Source organism: Streptopelia decaocto (assembly GCF_964273445.1).
Source record: "Streptopelia decaocto genome assembly, chromosome: 23".
Classification (NCBI taxonomy): Eukaryota; Metazoa; Chordata; class Aves; order Columbiformes; family Columbidae; genus Streptopelia; species Streptopelia decaocto.
In genome coordinates this window covers 3579417-3604169 of record NC_138678.1, presented here as the reverse complement: position 1 = coordinate 3604169, position 24753 = coordinate 3579417, and the positions used below count along the sequence as shown (strand labels likewise).

The window sequence follows — 24753 nt, the reverse complement described above, 5'->3', positions numbered from 1 at the left end:
GTGGGAGCTGCAAACGAGGAGAAGTTTGTTTCCAGGAGCTGCGACCATGCGGGCTGTGTCGACCGCGCCGTGTCCTGTGGGACCAGATGGACACGGACACGGGTGCTGAACACACCCAGTGCGTGTGACCCGCCGACCCCACGGGGGACGTGTGCGACCCACTGACTCCATTAGTCATGTGTGACCCGCCGACCCCACGGGGGACGTGTGTGACCCACTGACTCCATAAGTGATGTGTGACCCGCCGACCCTACGGGGGATGTGTGTGACCCACTGAGCCCACACGTGATGTATGTGACCCGCTGACCCCATGGGTGACGTGTGTGACCAACCCATGCCAAGGGTGATGTGTGTGACCCACTGACCCCACACGTGACATGTGTGACCTGCCAACCCCACGGGTGACGTGTGTGACCCACTGATCCCATAAGTGGTGTGTGACCCACTGACCCCATGGGTGACGTGTGTGACCCACTGATCCCATAAGTGATGTGTGACCCTCTGTCCCCATATGTGACATGTGTGACCCACTGACCCCACACATGATGTGTGACCCACCGACCCCACAGGTGACGTGTGTGACCCACTGTCCCCATACGTGATGCGTCACCCACCGACCCCACGGGTGACGTGTGTGACCCACTGACCCCACAGGTGACATGTGTGACCCACTGACCCCACACATGACGTGTGTGACCCCCCCGCCCCACGGGTGACGGGTACCAGACCATCCCAAGCTGCTGGCCTTTAAAAAACAAACTGCCATCTTCAATTAATTTCTCATCGAGTGCAAGCAAAGTGCTGATACATACACTTTAGCTACAGTGTTTTTAATCAGTTAATTTAACCAGAAGCATTAATAATGTATTTCTTTGCCACTTGGCTGCTCATCTGTTAAACAGCTCATACGGAGAAGAATGTCACCCCCTGTGACATGAAGTACCTAATACAGTGCAAATGAAGTAGGACTTTGCATATTCAATATCAAAATGAGAGAAGAGGGAGATGCCGTCTCTCGGGAATGGCTCAGCCTGCTGTGACGGGCTCTCTGTCCCGGCGGGCGGGAGAATCCCTCCTTATGGCACACACACGTTTTGCATATCTGATTTTCTGCTTGAATTCCTTTTCTTGGCATTACTCAGCAAGTACCTGGCCTTTCATTCTGCTGCAAAATGTGGTGGAATCCGAGGTGCTGGGCGCGTCGCTGGGTTCGCCAGCTCCTCCCGTCAGGCACCGGGGGGTCCGCGGGACCCCGGACAGGCAGCGGCACCCGGGGCGCTGCGGCAGCCGCGAGCAGGACTGTCCCCTGCAGCCCAGAGCAGGACCGTACCCTGCGGCCGAGAGCAGGACCGTCCCCTGCAGCCCAGAGCAGGACTGTCCCCTGCAGCCCAGAGCAGGACCGTCCCCTGCAGCCCAGAGCAGGACCGTCCCCTGCAGCCCAGAGCAGGACCGTCCCCTGCAGCCCAGAGCAGGACCGTCCCCAGCAGCCCGGAGCAGGACCGTCCCCTGCAGCCGCTGGGCTGGAAACCTCGTCAGCGTGGGGAGGCAGAGCAACCCTGGGGCGCTTGGAAAATACAGCTGGAAACACGCCAGACCTGAGAGCCGGAGAAACTGCCGGGAGAGAAACGTTTGCTCGGGGACAAGCCCAATTCCTTCCTAATTCTGATAAAAGAGACGCGTAATGAACACCAGCAGCGTGTGAGCGTGAGCGACCCGGACACACGGGCTCTGGGGTTAACCCTCACCCTGCGCTGGGCTCAGATCCCGCTCTGGCACCTGCCACAACAGCCACCAGCTCATTCAGCTGCGTTTAATGATGGAGCATTTGATAGCAGCAGCTCCTCGGGGGAAAGGGCAAGAAGAACAAGGAGTTATATTTATTGCCTTCTGGATTTTCCTGCTTTCCCTTCAGTCAGTGTTATTGCATCGGTGGCTGTAGGAGTCCCGCTGCCAGGCAGTCTCTGGGAGCTTTAGCTCCATCCCCAGAGCGCAACCTCGCGCTCCCGAGAATTATTTATTTACTTATCGCTGGTGTTTTCTCATTTCTCTTTATTGGTACAAACGCTGGCCCTGGAGGGACCTGGACCACGCCAGTGACATTCTCTCCACTGGACTGGTCAGATAGACAGAACGGTCATTTCCCTGGCATCCCGGGAAGGCTCACTGGGGAGGACGGGCTGTGCCGCCCTGCCCCGGGGACCACCCGGGAGAAACAGCCACCAACCGACGGGTACGGGTCCTGCTGGGCCTGGTCACTAATCCCGCCCCGAAACAGAGCCCAGCCCTGCTCTGCAACAAGATGTTGCAGAGATAAAACACATGAAGTACAGGCCCTGGGGCACGAGATGTATGTGAGCCGCGGGCAGGAGCTCGGGCTGGCTCCATCCTCAGCGAGAGCTACTTCAAAACGTGTATTGCTGCCAGGATGTCACATGGAAAGAGACTGTCGGAAAGCTGTCTAAATGTGTTAAAAACACTGTCAGCGGGGGAGAGAAAAGCGCTATCAGAAATAGTTGTTCTTCAGAGCTAAGTAACTCCGGGATTTTATAAGGAGTAAGAGATAAGAGATCACACCGCACACTGAGGGCTGTTGGAATTTTCTTGCCGAGAATGAAGCTGTTTGTTTTGTTAACAAGGGGAAGAGGGCAAGAAGTGTAAAACTAAAATACTTTGAATTTCTTGACTTAGCTTTCAGCGGAGCTAAAAATAACTGGGGCTCCGTGCAGCCGCAGCTCAGGATGAGCCGGGAAAGGATTCCCGTCCCGTCCCCCTGCTCCTGCCCGGCCGCTCCGTGCCCTGGGGGATTTGGGGGGTTTCCTGGGATCCAGATTTTACTCTGAATAGAGAGACTCATTGTCCGCTGCTCGGTTAGAGTGGGATCCCCTGCGTGTTGTGGCCAAACCTCCCTCCACGTGCAGGAACCAGCCTGCCCGGCCGCCTGCTCCTCTTCCTGCTCTTCTGCTCCAGATCTCAAGGAGAGCTGCAGGTCTGCTTTGGATTCTCATTCTGAATTTTTAAACCTCCCCCCCCCCAGCAGCAACATCAGTGGTCAGCAAATCAAACCACATAAAAGAATAAGACATGAAGCTGATTTTAATTAGTGTGTTTTCCCAAATGCTGATTGACATTCCCTGGAGGGCAATTAGTCTGCTTTAAAGGTAAAAGACAACTGAATAATTATTTAACCTGACTGGTGACTGATATTTAAAATCCAAGAAGTCACATGTAATAATCGATTACTCCATCAAAAAAATCTGTAAAAGCAAGTGATAGCGGTTGCTTGTGTTCCTGCCCAAGGAGCTGGTGGCGCTTTGGCCAAGGGGTCTCGGACGAGGCTGGTTTGGGAACCTGGAGCCCAGCGCACTAAAGGCCACACAAGCACGGCAAGAAACAAACAGCAGACGCTGTTGAACCTCAATGCGTGTTGAACGACACCCGTGGGGAGCCCAGGGCTGCACGGCTGCTCGAGGGAGCCGCGCGGTCACCTGTCACCTGCGGCACGGGGAGGGACGAGGACAGGGCAGCTGGGACCTGGCACAGGCAATGCTGGGACAGAGAGCTGAGCACCAGGTCGAGGCAGCAGCATCCAGCAGTCCCCGAGACATCTGAAACAACTCGAAAAACAGGGCAGAGGCAGAAATGGTTTAGAGACAGGCAGTAACACTAAAGGGCCCTTAGTTTTAGTGTCTCAGATGAAACTTGTTTATAGGTAGTATATAAAAGTGGGAACGGTTTTGTTGTTGACTTTTTATAGCCCATTGACTCTGCACACGAGAGCAAAGCCGCGGCGAGGGCACCGGTGTGAGCCCGCGCGATGGCTCCTGGGGAGCGCGGGGAGGGCGACACGGCTGTCGCTGATCAGCACGTTGCCCAGCCCTGCATCGCTTCACCCCCGGCGGGGTTTGTGGGCACACACGGGGTCCCCCAGGACGTCCATCCCTCATTCTCTCAGTAGCACAAGCACATATTCTCCATTTTGCTCAAATGGAAAAGCCGCAACAATTATTTTCATAATTAGCTGGCTTTTCAAATTAATGCCAGTTATGCTATGTAATCATGATGAAGATTCTGCATTAATCAGCTGTCTCAAGCTGGTTATTAGGCTCTTTAAACAATGCTGGGAAGGAAGGTGTCTGGAGGAGCGGCGAGGAGCCGGAGGGACCCCCGGCTGGGCTGGCCCAGCCCCACGGCCGCTGCGGATCTGCCGCCGGTGTCCCCGGCTCCGTGACACCTGAGCAATGGCGGCAGGTCCCACGCAGTCCCAGCGGCACAGCCAGAAATCCATCACTTCTGCCCGGCTGCTCCTCGGCGCCTGCCACTAAATTCAAGGTACTGGGTGGCTGCACAGGAAATTCTTTTCTGTCAAAAAGCCTCTTACATCCAGTTGGATGTTGGGAACGTGAATTTATTTGGGATCAAACACCAATAATCCACGTACCCAGCCGCTCTATGCTCTGTCCCAAGCAGACCTGCTCCACACAAGCCCGCGGGCTCTGGGGAGGGACAGGGACGGTCTCAGCACCGCTCCTGTGTTCGCAGGGCTTGGGGTGTCCTGAGGAGCTGTCACCGCAACGCCCGCTCGGCCCTCGCCAAAGTGGCACTCCCGGCTTACACCAAACGGCCACAAAACCCACAGATAACGCGCTCTGGCTCCTGGAGGAGCGTTTGCGCTGTTTCTTGAGAATGAGGAGGGCTGAGCAGACATCTGTTGTCTACAACAAAACATTTTAGGTCTACCTTAAATTGAAGGGGAAGATTTTCCTTCTGCTAATGAACCCAGAGACCATCTGTTACCAATTGCACTTGCTTATCTTGTTCATCCATTAATTATTTAGGTTTACTTTTTAATAAGATAGAGTGAGACTCACGTGCCTTTCTGTGGTTCCGTAAGGGGCAGAGGATAGTGCCGACATCTCCGAGACAAGGACGTGCAATTACATAATTTACGCCCGCACTAAGTCACTTCAATTAGAGCGGCTGTCAGCGGGGAACTGGGGACAAGCCTCGGATACAGAGCCAAGAAACCCAGCGGTACCGCGACATGAGCTCGCTGCCCTTGGGGAGGTGTAATGGCATTAACAACTTTGGAACACGGCAAAGCCCGCATCCGAGATGTGCATTATTGAGCAGAGAAGCTGTAGGGCAGGCAAATTCAGAAGTCTCCACTGGTCTGAATGATGAACTCAGATAACTAAAGATGAGGAACAATAGGAGATGAGAAGGGCACTGAAACCAGCACTAAAACCAGCTGCATGAGGACGTGGGGGACGAGGCGGGAGGGTCAGAAACTCCCCTGAGCACAACACCAGAGCATCCCTGCAGCTGAGCAACAGCACACCCACCTCCCGAGGTTCGGTCTTATGGAAACCCACTATCTGTCTTATAAAGCCTTATCTGCCTTACAAAGTGGCACTCTGAACACGGGCCATGTAGCAAAACTGCAAATGTTTTAATGTCTTTCTTTCAGTCGAGGAAATATCCTGGAGCAGCCTTGTTCAGCCTGCGAATGTCACAGAGTCTTCTCGTCCTTGGAGCTTCCAAATCAGACTTTAGGTGGCTTACCGCTGGCTTTGCTTGTGTTGCAGGAGGCATCTTTGAGTACGCAGATGGCCCCAACACGCAGGTGATGAGCGCTGAGGAACAAGCCTTCAGGTTTTCTGCCAATATTATCAACAGAAACAGAACTTTGTTGCCTAACACGACGCTAACCTACGACATTCAGAGGATACACTTCCACGACAGCTTTGAAGCCACTAAGAAAGGTAAGAGCACAGCACGCCGCTTGGCGGCTTCGCGGCCGTTTACTCGGCACTAAAAGGCAGGGTTTGGCGCCAGAGCCGCAGCCGCTCGTTTTGTCCTCGCTAGTCAGTGATGTGGAGGAGAGTCCTCCAGGAGCTGACCTTCCAGAGGCATTTTAATAGACAGGGAACGACTACGCTTTCCTCCCTCCGCAAACCTCGCAAAACTCCTTTCAGTGTTTGCTTCTAATCCTGAGCGCGGGTCTGGAGGCCATGCCTTTGTTTAGTTTACTGTATCCCTGGCGCAGAAATTCTGTTCTCTTCCTGAAAGCCAGTCGGTTTTGATGATCTGATAACAGCAGCCCGCTGGAATTGCTGAGGAGGAGGGAAGAAATGTGGCTGTGGGGTGATGACCTGAGGGCTCAGTGGTTTTGCTTCTGCTGCGGGAGAACCGAACGGCGCTGCCTGGGTGGGTTGTGGGGGAGCCCCCAGGGGGACACCTGCCCACGGCCCCCGTTCCCTTGGCAGCCTGTGACCAGCTGGCGCTGGGGGTCGTCGCAATATTCGGCCCTTCGCAAGGCTCCTGCACCAACGCCGTGCAGTCCATCTGCAACGCGCTGGAGGTCCCGCACATCCAGCTCCGCTGGAAGCATCACCCCCTGGACAACAAGGACACTTTCTACGTCAACCTGTACCCCGACTACGCCTCCCTCAGCCACGCCATCCTGGACCTGGTGCAGTATCTGAAATGGAGGTCGGCCACCGTGGTTTACGATGACAGCACAGGTAAGGGCAGGAGATGTTTTGTTGTGGGTCCCATTTAGGGATTTTTCTAATGAAGCTGTTAGGAGCAAAATGCCACCCGAGCAGCGCTGGTTGCAGTGGACGTGCCAGTTCCCAGCGCTGCCCCGGGATCCTTTCCCATGTGTTTCGCTCACAAAGCGCCAGGATGTGGGGAACCCCCCAGCAACAAAGGGGCCCGAGGGTGCTCAGCTCCGCGGCGTTTGGCTCTTGGTCGCTGGGGCACCGCGGGGGCACTTTCCCAGCAGTTCTGCAAAGTTTCTTGTTTTCTGGCTAATTCTGTAAAACACAGCTGGCAAAGTTCTGCACATAGAGCAAGCATTGATGGTTAAACAAAGCAAAGTCCCGCATAAGACTATAGATAAAAAACCCCCCAAAACAAAAGACACATTGGATAGCCTGTCCAACCTAATTCCACTAAACCAAATGGTTTCTTTAGGGGAGGGCTGATGAGAACACAGTTTGACATTTCTGTTTTGCAAATGTGGGTCACAGTATGTTCCCTTCGTGGCGTATTCTAATGTATTTCTTCCACTATGCAGAAGGACATGCTTCTATTTTCCTCCTTGCAATAGGCATCTGCTGAATTTCTTCTTGCAGCATTAGATATCAGTAACTCCTGCTGCATCCAGCGTGGCTTGGTACCATCTGCATAAAGATAAATTCATTCTAAGGGTAGTAAGAAAGTCACGAGTTGTGATTAAGTGACTGTTATGAACTATACTACTCATAAATTTAAGTATCTACTCATTTTTTTATTCTGCTGCTGTGCATCATAAACAGTGCAGATTTTAATTTGTTCTATAGCTGATTAGCACATCCTGTCCCTTCTCAAGGGCGTATTCGCTTCAGAAAATACGTCGTGACCGCAGAGATGTCAAAGGTTAGGACCAATCTGCTATTCTCCTCTTCCCCTCAGTGCAGGGACCCCAGCTCGGCCACAGCCGGGCCCGGGAAAAGCCACTCTGCCTTAGAACAGCTGGAAACAGCTGGGTTTGTAATGACTGACGCATGGCACCTTGGCTCCGATTTGCCTTTAGCAACGGCCATTTGAGGGAGAGAGGAAAGTCCTGGTTGCGTTCTGTAAAGAATAGGGGAAGAAACACTGGCTGCGCTGGGCAGGAGGGGCGAGGGCCGGCCGTGCGTAACGCGGCGGGTCTGGCGCTGCCCGCAGGGCTGATCCGGCTCCAGGAGCTCATCATGGCCCCGTCGCGCTACAACATCCGCCTCAAGATCCGCCAGCTCCCGCTCGACACGGACGACGCGCGGCCGCTGCTCAAGGAGATGAAGCGGGGCAGGGAATTCCGCATCATCTTCGACTGCAGCCACCTGATGGCCGCTCAGATCCTCAAGCAGGTGAGCGGGGGGACAGCGGGGAGCGTGTGTGCGGGGGCCGTCCTGCTCCCTCCCTCTGGCCACGAGCCGCAGCTGCACTAAGACGTGCAACATGGCCATTTTTCAAGGGTACTACTGGATTTCTATAGGAACTATAGTTTTCACCGCTAAAAAAAAGTGAAGTATCACCAAGTGACTGTCAGTAAGAACAAACAAACGTTACGGGAGGACAAAGTGCTGTGGCCAAGCGTGTGTTGAAGGCGGCACAGAGGCCGGTTCACGGCTGCTGTTTTCAATACCTTCTTTGCCGTCCGCGCTGCCGTCTGCCCCCGGTTGGTCCACAGGAGCCCTGAAAGCACAGGGTGTTTATAACACACGTCCTTTGCGTGTCGCGCTGCAAACAGCCGCGTCTGGGCGGTGTCCTCCAGCCCTTGGGCAGCCCCGTGTGCAATCCTTGGCCTTTAAGGCAGCTGTCAGTGATTTTCCATTCCTTTCTCCCCGAGTTCCTCCAGCGGCGTTTTTCGCGGGTTTGCTGCTCAGCCCAGCTCCTCCTCATCTCCCAGCGCCTGTAGGTTTCAGGGTCAATATGAGGATCTCACAAAGAAAGCTAAAAACCAGCCGGTGGAAGTGCTGCTCATATCAGCCCAGCAAGACACAGCCACAGAGAATAAACAAACCCCCTGAAGGGCAGAGAGAGCAAGCACATGGAAAGAGGCTTCTCCTGCAGCCTGCTTGATGCAGAAGGAAGGGAAGAGCTCAGAGAAACCAGAAAGCCCGGGAGGGATTATTAAAGCAAGCAATATCAGGGACTCATTGTCTCCTGCCTATTATTTTAACATGCTGGCTGTGTTTGGTGCTGTTCACTTATTATGCAGTTTATTATAGTTTATTGTGCCATCTGCTCTGCTCATCACTGTGAGCGCAGAGTGAGGAAGATGGAGGAGAGGGGGGACCAGGGAGACAGAATCTTCCCGCCTGGCGCTGTGTGCGCGCCGGCTCTTTCAGGACCCAAAGCCACGAACTGCAGCTTAGCAATGCTACACAGAAACACAGCGGGCCGAGAAAATGCCAGGGAAGGTTAGTCCAGCCTTCTGCTTGCCCCCAAAACCAGTAATGTTTGTATATTATTGCTGTTATTTACTTCTGATAATCACACCAGTCAGTTTCCTCGGAGCAACAGAGACATCAAACCAGCCATTATTTCACCCTCTTGGACAAAAATATCATTGTAAAAACCTATCCCAGCTGTGCCTGCCATCACTGCCATGGGGCTCCCGCTCTCACCCGGAACTGCCTGCAGCTTCTCCGCCAGGTTTATCATTTATTCATCTCCCCACACACCCAGATGTTTCCTGCACACAGGCTGCCAGGACCTGGAAGCCGGGGCTTGTTTCCTCCAGCAGGTCGGAACTTTCCACCTACCACTGATCCAGCTGCAGAACATGAACTGGAATCTTGTTATTTACTCTCGATTGGTTTCACATGCTCTAACTGATGCTTCACACGCTGAGGTATCATCCCTTGCTCCAGCCCTTTGCACCCGGGTGTGCGGGTGAGGAGGAACCGGCAGCTCCGTGGCCAGGGGGCAGGGGGACAGGCTGGTGAGCAGGTGACAGGGGACAGGCTGGTGCTCTTCAGCACACGCGTTTTGCTGGCCAAACACACACTTAACTGCTTCACAGACTGATCTGGAATCCAGATCCTGTGTTTCTGGGTCTGTCTTCTGCTGCACTTCAGGTGTTGACGTTGCACGACTGTTGTGACATTCTTGTGCACACTCTTCCTAACCTGTCCCTCCTCTCCCCAAGGCCATGGCGATGGGAATGATGACGGAATACTACCACTTCATCTTCACCACGCTGGTAAAGTATCTGATCTGTGCCAACACCTTCTACCCTCGCCGGGAGTGGGAAGTGAGGAGGGGGTGGCGCGGCGGGAGAGCGGGCTGGGTGTCTTGTGTGTCCTGGGTGTCCTGGGTGTCCTGGGTGTCCTGTCCCGGGGACACAGTGCGGTGGGACGGCAGAGCCAGGGCTGGCACCTGCCAGGGCAGGGAGGGCTGGATGGAGCTTCAGCTGGGACACAGACCACAGAGATGTGGTTGTAAATCCCCCAGAGCAGCTCATCCCGAGACACGTCGGCCTCTCCTCGGGCTGCTTCTGGCCCGGCTCGCTCCTTGGGAGCTGCTCCAGCTGGGCACAGGTGTGGGCTCTGGTTTATCTCCCCTTCCAGCCAGTTTGATCTCAGTGCAGCCACCCGCGCACTGAAGATGAGCACCAGTGTGAATCTGCGCGGTTGCAGACCCCCAGACGGCGTTTGGTGGGACCAGTTCTCCTCGGAACCGGGTCCGTGTCCGTGTGCTGAGCTCGGGCTCCCGAGGAGCCGGCGGCAGCCCCGCTGTGGGCAATAGTGCAGTCCCGCAGGTTTATTTTGCATGAGAACAACTCATCTTGAAATGAACTCCACACTCATTAAACACGGGCCAGTTCCTCTCTGACTCCAGAGGCACTTCGGTTAGGGATTTTTGGCATGCCACTTTTGTTTCCATTTAGGAGGCTATTGTCTAGTGTACTGTTGAATTTTGTGTGATTTTGAAAATCCAATTTATCTTTTTGCCTTTAGGAAAGAAACAGACTAAACTAACCCTTAAAAACTGCAAAATTTATTTTTCAAATGCAAAAGACATTTTAATTACCCCTGTTGCTATTATCTATTCCAGGCAGCTTTGAGCATTTCCCAGATAACCTCCTATTAATCAGCCCCAGCTGAGCCTAGAGTACATTTCATGTGTAGGTACAGCCTGGAGGTGGGAAAAGAAGAATTATAATAAATTAATAGATAAGCAATCACAATTAATGCCACTTTCCTGAAATAACAGTTATATCATGGGAAAGATATTTTAATCTGTCATTCCTCAAGGCAATGTTTTCCTAGCTTGCAATGCATGTGCTTCAGCTCCTCCAGTACTAGACCCATGGGGTGCTAATGAATTAGTCTATTATGTTATACTGAATGTTTCTAAAAGGTCCCCAGTCAATACTGAGCACAGTGCATCAACACTTGGCACGAAACGCTTCGACGTTGCGCGAGGCTGCGCGGTTCAGCGGGGCCGGCTCGCGGGGCTCGGCCACCGCGGAGGATGAGGAAGAGGAGGAGGAGCCTTCTGAGCCTTCATCTAACGCACAAGCAGCTTCGGGACCCGCGAGGCGCCGGGTGGTGACACCCTGAGCCCCAGCCCCTCCGGCTCCCCAGCAGCTCGTACAAACTGCCCCATCTCCTCCCGGCCTGTGAGCCAACGGAAACAAAAATGACAGACCCAACCCAGGCCAGGGTGGCAGGATGGAGGGGAGAATGAATCTGCAGTGCAGAAAATAATGAGTGAAAAGGAATGTAGATGAGGTGGAAAATAGAACCAGATGTTTCAATCTGTGGCTGCACAGGAGCAGAAAATCCAGAAGAAACTGATATGGCAATCGAGCCCCACACCTCTCCGAGTCCTGACACTCCGCTTGTAGGCACTTCAGAGTCAACATTCTGGGCTGGTTTTCACCATGCCCTTTAACAAAACCTGGAGGCTTGTACTTGAGATTTTTCAGGGGGAAAACAACCAACCAAACACACACAACACAAAGCCCCTGATCTCTGTTGTGGTGTGATTAATGACTCGTCCCTGGCTGCACCTGCAGATTAACGCGCGGCATCCATCAGAGGTGCCTTGGGGCTGCAAAGGCTTCAGGAAAAGATCAACCCCCCAAAGCTTATTAAAGCAAACCAGCTGTAAGAATTCCTCTCTCCCCCACTGCGAATGAAGTCTCGGTTGCTGGCGAGTGCTGATTTTGTTGCGCTTTGCTCAGGGTGGTGTGTTTTAGGGCCTTTCCCAGCTCGCTGCTGCCGGACCCCGTGTCCTGTAGAGCCACCACAGCAACAGCCACGAGACCTCCTGCTGGATTTAAACTCTTTGGGATAATCCCTTATGAGAGCAATGAACATCATTCCCATATTCACCCCCCACTCTACCACAGAAGACAGTGGTGTTGCCTTTCAGCCTCCCTATATTTTTACTACCATTGAACACTTGCAGAAACTGCTCAGGATAAGCTCTGATTAAACATGTCCCGTCCAACAAATGATTCCCCTTAATGAAGCCACATCCTGACCTCCATTCTGCACCCTCGGGTCGCTGCCCGGGGTTCTCGCTGAGCAGACCCGCTGTGCTCTGCTCCGGCCGTGTTGTCTGAGCCCAAACCGCCCAGACTAGGTACTGAGCACTGAAGTTAATCCCAAACCGCAGTTAATATTCCGCGTGTGGCAGAGCCAGGAGATGCATTAGGAAGCGCCTCTGCAGAGGCTCCGCTCGCCCGTCTCGCCGCTGCCAGGCGCTGCTGGCGGGCTGCCCGCCTCCCGGCTCTGCAGATCGCATAAAGGGCACCCTCATTCACTTGCAGACTGTGTGGGCTGGTCGTAATGTCAAGAAACACGTCTTAGTTCCTCTTTGATAGCCGTCTGCAAATTGGCGTGCTGCATTCAGAGCTCCTCCGTCATCTGCAGCACCCTGTGGGTTCAGCGCTCACAGCCAATTGCCCACGGAAAGGCCCCCGGGAGCTTCGGACACAGGAGCTCTGCGTTGTCCCCCTCCCCTTGCTCCCAAGCCCCTTTTTCATGGTTACACACAGCGGTTCTGGTTCTCTCCCCACAGTTCACTCGCCTCTTTCATGCAGCGAGTGCGGTAGGAGCTTCCCCTGCTGTGTGTGGGTGAATCTGCACATTTGACACCCCAATTCCCCGACCGCGCCGAGCCCCGTCCTGCAAGCACTGACTGATGGCAACGGGCGCATTGTCCTCCACCCTCTGCGGGCTCCACCTGCCCACCTCAGCCACAGCCAGAAAACACCAACAAAACAAAGCTAAACAAAATGTTTAAACTGGTTTCTCTCTTTTAAGGATCTTTATGCATTAGACCTAGAACCATATCGTTACTCCGGAGTGAACCTGACCGGCTTTCGGATCCTCAACGTGGAGAACCCGCACGTGTCCTCCATCATCGAGAAGTGGTCCATGGAGCGGCTGCAGTCCGCGCCCAAGGCGGAGCTGGGGCTGCTCGACGGCGTCATGATGGTACGAGAAGTTTAAACGTGGGAAATCTGGGGAGCAGATTAGAGCGGGAGGGAGGGCAGGAACGTTCGTTAAGGGCTAAGCGTTCTAGTTATTGGTTGTTGTACTGGTAACTGGACAGTGTGCGCCCCAAACCCCCCAGCACCCGGGAGAGGCACCATCCCCTCTCTTTGCTTTCCCCCCACACGTCCTGTGTCAGCTCAGGGCAGGACGATCCCCAGCCCAACGCCCGGCACAGCTGGACTGTGCCAGGCACTTTGCTGGGATTGATGCAGGGACAAAGAGCCAAAGCTCTGCCCAGAGATGAGCTTTGCTGCAGCTTTGATGACTCCCGTTTAGGGTCTGATGGCAGCTCCGCTCCGCTGAGTTACTGCTCGGAAGGTTCGGCACCTGCTCGCCCATCTGTCTTCCCTGCCGGGCTGTCTCCGACCCCCGGAATTGCCGACTGGCTCCCTCCTTCCTTCTCCCTTCAGATCTGCCAGAACTCCCCCCACATGTGGCAGAGCCTCCCTGAATTTCACCTTGCAACGGCTCCTTGTGTCCCTCCTGTTCTTTTTTTCCCCGGAGGAGAGCCCCACTATTCTCCTTTAGCCACCTACTTGTCTGCGGCGTTGCCCACACCTGCAGCATCGTGTTGTCTGCAGCGCTGCTGGGTTCCCCCCCCAGATCTTCTCCCAGTCCCTCTCTCTGTGCTGCCTGTTATTTGTGTTTGCCTGCTGTCCTGATCTCAGCTGGGCATTACAGTATGTAATCCACCATGAAACTGCTTGGACATACTCTTGCACTTCCCCTCCCTGCCGTAACTTAGCAAACCTTGCTTCCTCGCTCTGGAACCGCTGTTGACACAAATGCTGTTCCCCTTGACTTTAGACAGACGCTGCCCTGCTGTACGACGCGGTGCACGTGGTGTCCGTCTGCTACCAGCGCGCCCCTCAGATGACCGTCAACTCCCTGCAGTGCCACCGCCACAAAGCCTGGAGGTTCGGTGGCCGCTTCATGAACTTTATAAAAGAGGTAAAAGCATGATTTGCAACTATTACTGCTTCCCGCTAACACAAAACTCCCCCGCGGGAGCAGCGAGCTGCTCGGCACACAGGGCGCACGGCTGTGAAACCCCCCCCTGCCTGGGCAGGTACCGCAGACACAGGCCGGGCTGCCGAGTGCACCCAGAATGGAAAAATCCCCTCTTTGCCTTCAAAATAACATCTGTCCAGCTGTGCCAAGCATCCCGAACGAGCCGAGCCCTCCCGTGCCGTCACTGAGATCTGCGCTGGCCTCTGCCTGCGTCACGAGCAGCTGGACCGCTCGCTCTCGGAGGCCGTTTCTCAGCCGAGCACCAGCCATTTACCGCGGACAGGAACATTTGCTTGGGGCCCACAAAGGGCGTTCGGTGCTGCCGAACCCCAGCGGCAGAGCTGGCAGCGCGGGGTCCCTGTGCACTGAGCCCACTTGGGCAGAGCGGGGGATTCAGCACGGAGGAGCCCGGGGAGCGAGGACGCAGCTTCGTTCCCTCTGTGTTTCCAGTCATTATGATTTCTCCCCGTTCAGCGCATGTAATTGTTGGTTTGCCCCTGGCTGAAGCGCGCAGGCAGCCTCACAGCACGGGTGTTGGAGAGCAGGGAGAGTGCAGTGAGAAGTGTCCAGCCATCCCAAACCAGCCCGAGCTCGCACCCCTGCACTCACACCCCGGGTTGGCTCCGTCTGCAAAAAGGAGCCCTCAAAGAAGGAAAAAACGAAGGCGGAGCTGCAGGGAGGTACTGCAAACCCTACCAGATATGTCTTTGTGATAAAAAACCCTCTTATTTACCCCAAGGCCTTTTTAAACTTCTCTGCCTGGGGCGGTTTGCACAGCAAGTTGTAAGAGTGGCTGCAGGATGGGACGCACGATTGGGTCACATTTAAAAGGCTGGGTATAAAAACCCCTAAAGTTTTCAAACAGAAGAGTAGCAGGAGGAGAGAAGAAGAATGATTCCCATTGCAGAGAGAGAATGAGCTCTTTTCTTAATAGGCACTAAAGACGGTATTCTCTCCTCTCTCTCTCTCCATTCTGGTGTTTTGTTCCCTCCTGCAGAAAGCCGCTCCAGCTGGCTGCCAAAACAGAGTGTAAATAATTTGTTTGGTTGGCTCCTTTTGCAAATTACCCTGAGCCGCACACTCCAGTGCCCGCCTGTTGTTTCCCTCCCTGGCAGCGTGTCAGCGCGTTGCAGGGATAAGCCTCCTCCCCACCGCAATCAGAACACGCAGCAACCGCTCTCTCTCAGCTCCCAAAAGACCAAGGGGTGCACAGAGGGACGTGTCCCCGCAGCCACCCCCTCCCCAGCTCGGGGACAGAGCCCGAGACGCGACTGCAAAGCAGCAAAGGTGTCAGCAGCCCGGAGCATCCTCCTCGGGACGGGCACTCACAGCACAGCCCAGCGCTGTCCCCGGCACCTGCTGTCCCCAGCACCTGCTCCGCCAACGCAGCCACTGCCTGACATTTAGGGCTCCATCACCTCTTAAATCAGAGAGAGCAATTCTGGTGGTGCTGCAAAGCGTACGCTGGAAAAGAGACAGCACCCCAGCAGCACTGCGCTGAAATGAAGCTGGAGCTCTTGACGCCAAGCTCCTGCTGCCAGCAGGACCCGCTCCCAGGTCCGACCAGGCTGTGCAGGACCTTGCCCCGTCAAACACTGAAATTCTCCACAGCCCCAAGGGGCACCAGCCCTGGGCTCATCCTGCCCAAAAGCGGAGCAGCGCTATGGGCAGCACTCCCACCGATCCCCGTGCCTATTTCACAGCACAGAGCCTGCTCCTGGCCTCTTCTGCTCCACCATCCGTCTGGAAGGAGGGAGGAGAGTGTTCAGGACACCTCATCCTCCACACACCTTGGAAGCATCAGCAGGTTCGTGCAAAAAGGGATTATTTATGAGCCGGACTGGAGGTGTCCCAAAGCCCGGCTCCCCGCAGCCCCGCATTTATCAGTGCTCCAAGGATAACTGCAGCGCACGAGGATGCCGTGATAAATGCAAGCGCTTTTCTACTGAGTCATCACGTCCTGCAACAGCTGGTGGACAGAAAAGGTGCAAACGAAAACTGTAGCGAGGACTGCAAGAGAGTTGAGAGAATCTCCAGCTCTGTCTGCAGTCTGAACAGTGACAGAGATGGCTGTTAATTAATCATGCTCTTTGGGGAGTAAGAACCAGTATAAGGACTAATTAAAAGAACATACAGTGTAGGGTAAAAGATTATTTATGATGCCTAGTAACAGCCCTGCTACTTTTTCTCCCTTCCACAGGCCCAATGGGAAGGATTAACAGGACGAATTGTCTTTAATAAAACGAGTGGTTTACGGACAGATTTTGACTTGGATATCATCAGCCTCAAAGAAGACGGTCTCGAAAAGGTAGGCGAGGTTTGTCTTACCCGCTATGGCTTAGTCTATCTCCGACTCTCAGGCAGCAGAGGAAACGGTGGTTGCATCGCTTCCATGTTCTCTGGTTTTTACACAAAAGGGTCTTTGCTTTGTGGGATTCCTCAGATCCTTTTCCACGGCTCAGCCGGCACTCGGGGCCCCGCGCGATGTGTGTGGGATGCAGTGGGATCCGAGCAGCCGGTAACAGCTCCCGGCCTGGGCCAAGGGGGGAGGAATAAAGCCCGTCCCCCCCCCATCTCGCTGGCCTTGCTTACAAAATGCTGATTTTTCTGAGGAGGCAACAGCCCTTGAAAGCATCACCTCGGTGTGATTTCCCACAAAGAAAATTGCCTAAGGCTTGGAAATGGCACCAGCTTATTACCGCCTGGATTTTGGAGGAGGAAGCAGTGTGTATTTTTGTTTATTTCTGGGCTGTGTTATCCAAGCGACAATAAGCAAAAAGCAAAGTGTGGTTTTGCCTGGTTGGCTGGAGGGGTCTCATTCGCTTTGCCCGGGAACCGGAGGAGACACAGCACAAAGGCTGCAGCCTCAGATCCTCCTCATTAGCGCAAATCTCCGGGCACAGAAACACAATGCTGATGTGAAAGCCTGATTCTCAGGTGTTCGTGGGGATTTCATTTCCTTTTCTTCAATTACTTATTTAAATAATAATAATAAAAAAGGCCATATGCAAAGCATCTGGAGCGTTTCGAGGTGAGGTCAGTTGGTTTAAGCCCAAAGGAGCAGCCCGACGTGCTCCCGGGGTCCCCCCGGCCTCATCCTGCTCAAGGTCTCCTGCACATTGACGGCAGAGAGGGGCCAGCGGGCAGCAAATCCCCTTCCCAAGCAGATTCTGCTTTTCGACAGGCACAAGGTGCCGTGGGCAGCGGGACGTGCACCGAGTCCCGTCCCCTCCGGCACGGGGACAGGTGCCGGGGCTGCGGGAGGCGCCAGCTGGGGGCACAGAGAGGGACGTTTCAATTAACGGTGCAGCGAGCGGCCCAACACGCACAGATGCCCGTACAGGGAATTAATCAAACAGGGCTGGAGGCAGCGGTGTGATCAGGGTGCGGTGAAGCTCCGTGGCACCAAACAGCTTGGCCTCCCCATCCCCCTGTTTTGACAGTTTGTTTTGCCTTCGGTTCGAAATAAATCGCTGCCACGCTTTCTCACCACAGCAGTTGTTTGCTCCACGTAGAAAATCTCAAGGTCGCCACGGCGCTCTCCTAGCGAGTGTTTTTTGGTGTCGAATACAGAAAACAGTTCAAATAGACCCAATGGCATTGAGGCTGAGCAGCCGATGCGGGAAGAGCCGCCTCCTCGCCAGACCTGAGCAGGAGATGATCTCTGCACCTTGACTTCAGGTTTTTACAAAGTATTTTGTATATAGAGTCTAAACCAAAAAAACCCAACGTGTCTTTTTGGAGCACAGCGGCACCGACGTGCCGGAGAGCTGCGCTGGTGGAATAACAGAAATGTGCGTAGATTTGGGTACCGCAGGATGTTTAGGTCCAACCGCAATACCTGTCACGTCAAGCTGCTCAGGTGTGGCGGGGAATTGCTGGCACCAGCCGCATTTATTGCTGTTGTGTGTCACACAAAGCCCAGAGGAAGCGCCAAACCCTGGCGCACCCCCCGTGCAGCTTTTGTCTCCGACAACTCGCGGATTTCGCAGCTCCGCTGTTATTTTTTGAAAGCTCCTTGTCAGCTCTAGAGGGGTTTTGAAGTATCGATGTCACATCTCTGCCCAAGCGAGGTTTGTGTCGATAGTTAAGCTGAAATAACAAAACGCCAAACTACAAACAAATCCCGAACGGATTGTGCGTTATGTATAATAGCTTATGTTTGTTGAGCTTTAGGATTGAACTCCTGATCCTCGCGGCTCCTGGATGTTGCAGGGATTACAGGAGTATTAACTATACCTAATTACATGTGGTTCGACTATCTGACTTGCACAGTTCTCTTAATGCACTTTTTTCTTTCCTTTATCTTAATATTTTAAACTGATTAATTCAGGCTTAAGAACTATGTATTTAATTTCTTAAAGAAAACGCAGCAGGCAGAGCTCCCCGAGCCCGCAGTGCTGCTGGCCGGGGCTCCGCGTTTGCTTCTCTTCTCCCATGCAGAACCACCATCTTTTGGCATTGCGGCTGCTGTGTGATCGCAGGGAGATGCGGGGGATTGCTCAGGTTTTACCTGAAATATTTAGAGCCCTTCACAAAGTTCATGGAAACTCTTGTAGAATTCATGACGTTTTTTTGCCAGGCAGCATTGCTCATTACAAAGTCTCTTTTTGGGGATGCAGTAAAACCAAGTTCTTCCCTTGGACTGCTGAAGAGGTTGAAGCAGCTTAAAAATAGCAATAAATAAAAGATGGGAAGTTCCTGGCTCCCGGTGGCTCTGAGCCGGCTGCCTTTGCTTCCTCTGGGTCCCATCGCACAGTTTGACCCCACAGATGGATCGTTCTGTTCCCATTTCCACATGGGGTTTGGTTTTCCTCAGTGCCAGCCTGGCTAGATGGCCACCCCGCTCCTTCTGCTGCCGGCACCCCCACGTTCCTCCAGCTCCCCTGACATTTCAGCTCCCGTCACAGTCCTTTAGCCACTTCAGCCTTCAAAGTTGGGTCTAAAGCCTCCCCGGCGCCACGGAGATCAGGTTAACAGGCTTAGAGCTGCCCAGATGACTTCTCTTAAATAGAGACACGTTTTGCTATTTCTGGGTCAATAGCCTCCTTCAAAGCCTCATCTTTTATTAAAATTGACAGCCTGAGAAGACCAGAGCACCTCACATGGGTGGGGACTGTGGTGGCGAACGCCCGTCCCGAGGGGTGACCTGGGCCAAGGGGACCCGTTCCAAACGTCCCTCTGGTTTGTCACAGCGCGGAGTCGGGAACGGTCCCCACCGTCTGCAGAGCTGGTCAAGTCCTTTCTAATCTTCCCTACCAAAGCAAATTGGTGGGAAAATAAAGAAACTGGCCTTATATTTGTATTTGTTTTCTTTTGTTCTGCTTCACCCTTGCCCAGAGCTGACTCTCCAGCCCGGTCCGATGATTCGCTCTACACGGTACCTTTGCAAATTGCTTGTGCAGCCCCTGAATTCCACTCACCGGGGTCCTCTTCCATAGAGCTGCATCAGAGAGCAGCGCCAGCGCTGCTGGTCAGACACGTGCAGCTGGAGCCACCTGCAACTGGAGGGTTAATGCAAATCGCCTGTTTAGGTGACACAAGATGATCATTTCAGTTTGCTTCTGGTTACTGGAGGTGAAAGCACCATCTCCCCTACCCAGGCCGGGAGGGTGTCACTGGCTGTTCACGGGTTCGCTCGCTTTGTTTCAGGTTGGAGCGTGGAGCCCTTCGGAGGGTTTGAACATCACAGAAATTGCCAAAGGACGGGGGCCGAACGTCACCGACTCGCTGAGCAACAGATCCCTGATTGTCACCACAGTCCTGGTAGGTGACTGCAAGCTCATCTCTCTCCTCCTCCCATAAATCCCAGAGACACTGGCTTAGCCGTGACAATCACGTTTCTTTCCCCCTCAAGTCGGTATTTGATAAACCAGCTAAGAGTAATGCCGTTACCCCGCAAACCGTGGCTGCTTAACAGGTCTCCTCCGCTCCCAACTGTCACGCCGCGTTTTGTTCTCACATTCGCTATTGGATTTGACGGCAGGCATCAGATCAGAATGAATTTTTATTTACTATCTAATGAATTATGACTAGTGGCATTGGTTTCCAGACGGCTGTATTACACAGCGCAGGCTCACGTCAGCCCTGGACAGCCTGCCCAGGACTGAGCCTGAGCTGCGGCTTTGCCTATGGAAACGTTGGGCCCTTTGTGTTCCGTATATTCAGGAGGCACAAAGGTACAGAGGGTAAAGGTAATTCGGGACCGGGGTGTCGGTGAAAGGTGTATGGAGAGGACCGAGGGAAACTAGAAAAGATGCATCTTGTGAGGGATAAGACGCGTGGCCGGGCTGTGGAAATGTCTGGGTCTAGGGTGCGATAATCACCAGATCTCAAAGGCCACGGCATAATGCGAGATGATGGAGCCAGGAGGAGACCCATCAGCCATCCGCCTTTGACATGCTTTTCTCAGGCAGTGTTTTCATCTCGCACTCCGCGAGCATGTACAAATTACATAAAGTACACGGGTGATATCAGTTCCTATTAATTGTACCATTCCTTGGGCATGTACATGTGCCACGGGGTATCTACCTCAAATCCGCGGCTGCCCTGCAATCCCCTTGCCTGTGGGAGGAGGAAATGTGCTCAGACCCCAGTTTGGCAATAATTACATTTCCATATACTGGATTCTAAAAAATAAAACACAACCTTCAATTTGATTTGCATTTGCAACACCCCTTTGTACTTTTGCACTGGTGTAAATGATTGTAGAAAAGCCAGAGGAGGAAACTTTAAAAGGAAAAGCATGAAAGGTTATTTTTTCCCCTTTTGCTCATATTGCAATGACTTGTTGGAAGAGAAATATTACCCCAGCAGCCAGCACCGCTCTCCCCAAGCAATATGGGAACTGTGAAGTTATGAAATTGAGGGCACCTTCACTGAGAAATCGATTAGCAAACCGAGAGAGCTTGTGAATTGGATGTCTGGCCATTTTCAGTAATAAATTGTGAAATAGTCCGTGAATAAGTGGTTCACAGAGTTCAGAATTACCCCCTAGGAAATGTTTGAGACCTGGAGATACATTACTGAAGCGAGTGGCGTCCTAATGTTCAGTGCTTCGGCTGTTAAATATGTATGTAATCCCTACAGCTCTTCCCCAAATTAATAGTGCTTTATGGCTGCTCTGGAGCCCGTGTATTCATATCGAGATCCAGGGATGCGGCTGATTCACAAACAAAGCACTAATTCCAGGGAAGGCGCAGGGAGGGCAGGACCGAACCGAGCTGTGCGTGCCAAGCTCAGCTCTGTGACGGGATCTTACCGGTTTGGCCAAAACAGGCAAGAAAACCAAACCACGGAGGTTTGGGGCCGCCCACCCCTGGCCGTGTTGGACCCACCGGCCCGCGGGCACCGCGCTGCGGGGCGGCTGCGTCGCTGCTGCGCCCGATTCGGGCTCCAGTTTGTCCTCCCCCCTTTATTGTTTCTCAACGCTCTTCATTTTCAGAGCACGAAATGGTTATTTTTCTCCCTGAAATCCTACCAAATGGAAAACAGTTGGCAGCTCAGAAGAGACAAAATTAAATTTCGTGGGGCAAACAAGGTTGCTAATTAGCTGATGTGCTGTGTAAAGTTAATTTATTCCCAACATGTCACGGCGCCAGCCCTGCTCCAAGCGCCTGGCGGCTCAGGCTGACCCGCGGGGTGGCCCTGTCCTTGGAACTAGATGGTCCCCAAGGTCCCTTCCAACCCAAACCATTCTACGCCACGACCGCACCGACCCTTCACGGGGACTTTTTGCCTTCCCGTGTGCAGGAAGAGCCCTTTGTCATGTTCCGCAAGTCTGACACGGCCCTGTTTGGGAACGACCGCTTCGAGGGTTACTGCATCGACCTGCTGAAGGAGCTGGCCATCATCCTGGGCTTCAGCTACGAGATCCGGCTGGTGGAGGACGGCAAGTACGGGGCGCAGGACGAGAAGGGGCAGTGGAACGGCATGATCAAGGAGCTCATCGACCACGTGAGTGAGCGCTCGCTGCGTGTCCCCAAGGCTTGCTGCGGGGGGACGGGTACCCGCCGGCTCGGGACTCAGCCTCACCCTGCCTGGACAAGTGTTGCACAACTTGTTGGAAGAGCAGCTCTTTGACTCTTCTAAATATTCACCGGGGGGTTCTGCACATGGACGTGGGACAGGCCGCCCGCGCCAGCTGCGGTGCCCCCCGGGGACACCGCGGCTCTGCCCCCACAAACAGGGGCCAGGGCACAACACCAGGGTGGCTGAGGGACCCCAGACGTGGCCCAGACGCAGCCCAGTTGAATCCGGATAACAGATCCTGCGATTCTGGGATCCAGACTGCAAGAGCAGGTGTGCAGGGGACAGTTTAATACACTTCCTTTTTATATAAACCGAGCTTATTTTCTAACATCTCCTGGGACGTGGAGCTCCCCCTGCAACACAGCAGCTGTGGCCACTTCTGAGAGCCCATTAAACACCAGTGAAACTGTCGTGGCAGCTTCACTCCCGCAGCTGCCACAAGTCACCTACTCTGAAACCTCCACTCGCAGCCAGAGGTTGCTCAGGTTCCTAATTAGATATTTTGCCTCCAGCACATCCTGTGATCCCAGAGGCCCAGTTAGGGAGGCGAGGAAAGCTGGCGCTTTTATGAATCTCTTACTCCCAGAAAAAGGTCTCTGGAAGAAAAGATCAGGACCAAATTAATCTCTGATCTCCGCGGCAGTATGAGCCACCCTGCAGCACAGCTCTGTCCTCAACGTCCTGCTCGAGTGGCCCATGGGCCGCTTCTCAAGTTCCTGGCCACATTTTTAAAACATTGCCTAAGTAGAAAAGAGACAAAAATAATCCCCCGTACATAGCGGCTGTGATGCGCTCACGGTTCATGTGAGAAGAATGTGTTTGCTGGGTGAGTCACTCCAGTAAATGAGCGGCGCTGGGCAGGTACAGAGCATTGTCTGGCCGAGCGGCCGCGGAGCTGGGGCTCGGGGATCTGGGTCGTGTTTCCAGATTTGGCTCGTCTGCCCTAAATGACATTGGACAAGTTGCTTCTGTGCAAGACTTGCTCCATCTGTAAAACGCAGATGATAATGATTATGTCCCTTGTAGGGACAGAGTGATGCTTAATCAGTTAGCGGAGAGCGCTGCCGTCCTCCGGTGGCTCGGCCTGGAGAAGCGGCAAGGACGCGCAAGGACAGCCCTTGGGGCAGCAGGACGCTGCGTCCCGCAGGGGAACGCTGCGCAGACCTGCCTTCCTGCGTCTGCTTCCAGAAAACTCCAGACAGCTCAAAATACACATTTCAGAGCCTCTTACACAACAGCCTTGCTGGGTTGGACAAGTGACAGTGTCCCGGCAGAAGGGACACGCAGACAGGAGCAGGCGCAGAGCACGGGCTGCGGACAGGGGACAGCGCGCTGGGGACACAGCGGCTGCGGTTTTGCTGCTCTCACCGCAGAGTATCTGGAGTGCAGGGCTCTGAGAAGTAAATTGCCCCAAAGCAGGAAATAATATAGAAGGAATAGAAGCCAGACTGTCATTTAGTCCAAACCGTGTCACTTTCAATGTCCTGTGAGACATTAGAGGGCTCTCCGGAGGCTTTCAGCCATCCCCAGAGCTGTGGTCAGCTAAAAGAGACAGACCGAGAAGAAGGTATGAGGAACAACCTCATTAAGGAGCATGAAATTCATGGTCAACCTGCATTAAAGTATTTCTTGGCTAACTGAAAAGCAAATTAACATCCAGCAACAGGCGAGGAGCAAACGCGCTCTTCTCGCAGGCTCTGCTGCAGCACCAAGGTGGAACTCTCTTCTCAGCAGGTGTGGCGGGTGCGTGCCCAGGAGAGATTTACAACCAGTGCCCAAACCCCAGACGAAGCCATTATTTTCTTTATCTGCATGTCATTGCTTTTTATAGCAGTGTTTATGTAAAGCATTAAAAAGTGAAACTGCAACCAGATGGGGCCCTTCCTCAGCAGCAAAGCATCTTCAGCTCGCGCGGGGAAAGGAGTAACCCATCGGCACTTTGCAACGGGAGAGTTCAGCCTTATTTCACACCTCGTAGGAAAAGCGTTGGAGACAGCATTCAAACAAAGTTGTAGCGATGAAAACAGGGCTGCCCACACTGCGAGTTTGGTAGCTGGGCTGGCTTTCCTTCATATTCAGCGTCTCCTTCTCATAAAAGAATTGGGATTGCTGGGGTGGGAGGACAGGCTGTTGACGCAGTCTCCTGGCTTGTTTGGGAGTCTCGCATCCTCCTCTCTGATGCAGACAGGCCTGGCCGCGGGCAGCGACGCCTCGGGCTGTGATCCTTTGTAAAACTGCTTTGTTTCTAGTCTGGCCTTAAGCATAAACAGGAAAAGCAACAGCAGTGGGAGCAGCTCCCAGCGTGACCCTGTCTGCCGGGTCCCAGCAGCAGCTCTGGAGACGACAGCCCGTGCAGTGACGTGCGCAAAGCCCTGCCCTGCTGCCTTTCATCTGCCGCTCAGCCTTCCTCGCCAAAACCCCCGTTCTGAGGGGGTTCCCTGCACTCCCCGGAGAAGCAAACTCCTTCCTCACCGCTGCTTTTCATCCTCATCCTCCCCTGCAAAGGAGCCTCCATCCCATGGGAAAGCTGAACGCGGTCCCTGCGCTGCTGTCTGGGGAGCCCTGGGGCACCCGGGTGGCAAAGAAGCTCCTGTGTCCTTTATTCATAATAAACAGGGAGCCTCCTTTCATCAGTAGTGACCTGTCACTGATGTTTATTCATAGA

The 24753-nt window shown here is 53.7% G+C and overlaps 1 protein-coding gene across 1 annotated transcript in view; it reads left to right on the top strand.

The window, feature by feature from the left end:
• GRIK3 (glutamate ionotropic receptor kainate type subunit 3) overlaps positions 1–24753 on the top strand; it is a gene marked incomplete at both ends in the record, with an annotated part of 83273 nt that overhangs the window by 43001 nt on the left and 15519 nt on the right. Inside the window, 9 exons of the mRNA XM_082071530.1 lie at positions 5586–5762; positions 6267–6524; positions 7714–7895; positions 9683–9736; positions 12813–12986; positions 13854–13997; positions 16258–16365; positions 19710–19823; positions 21810–22013. Of these exons, the coding sequence (XP_081927656.1) occupies positions 5586–5762; positions 6267–6524; positions 7714–7895; positions 9683–9736; positions 12813–12986; positions 13854–13997; positions 16258–16365; positions 19710–19823; positions 21810–22013 (1415 nt within the window). The remainder of the gene's footprint in view (positions 1–5585; positions 5763–6266; positions 6525–7713; positions 7896–9682; positions 9737–12812; positions 12987–13853; positions 13998–16257; positions 16366–19709; positions 19824–21809; positions 22014–24753) is intronic.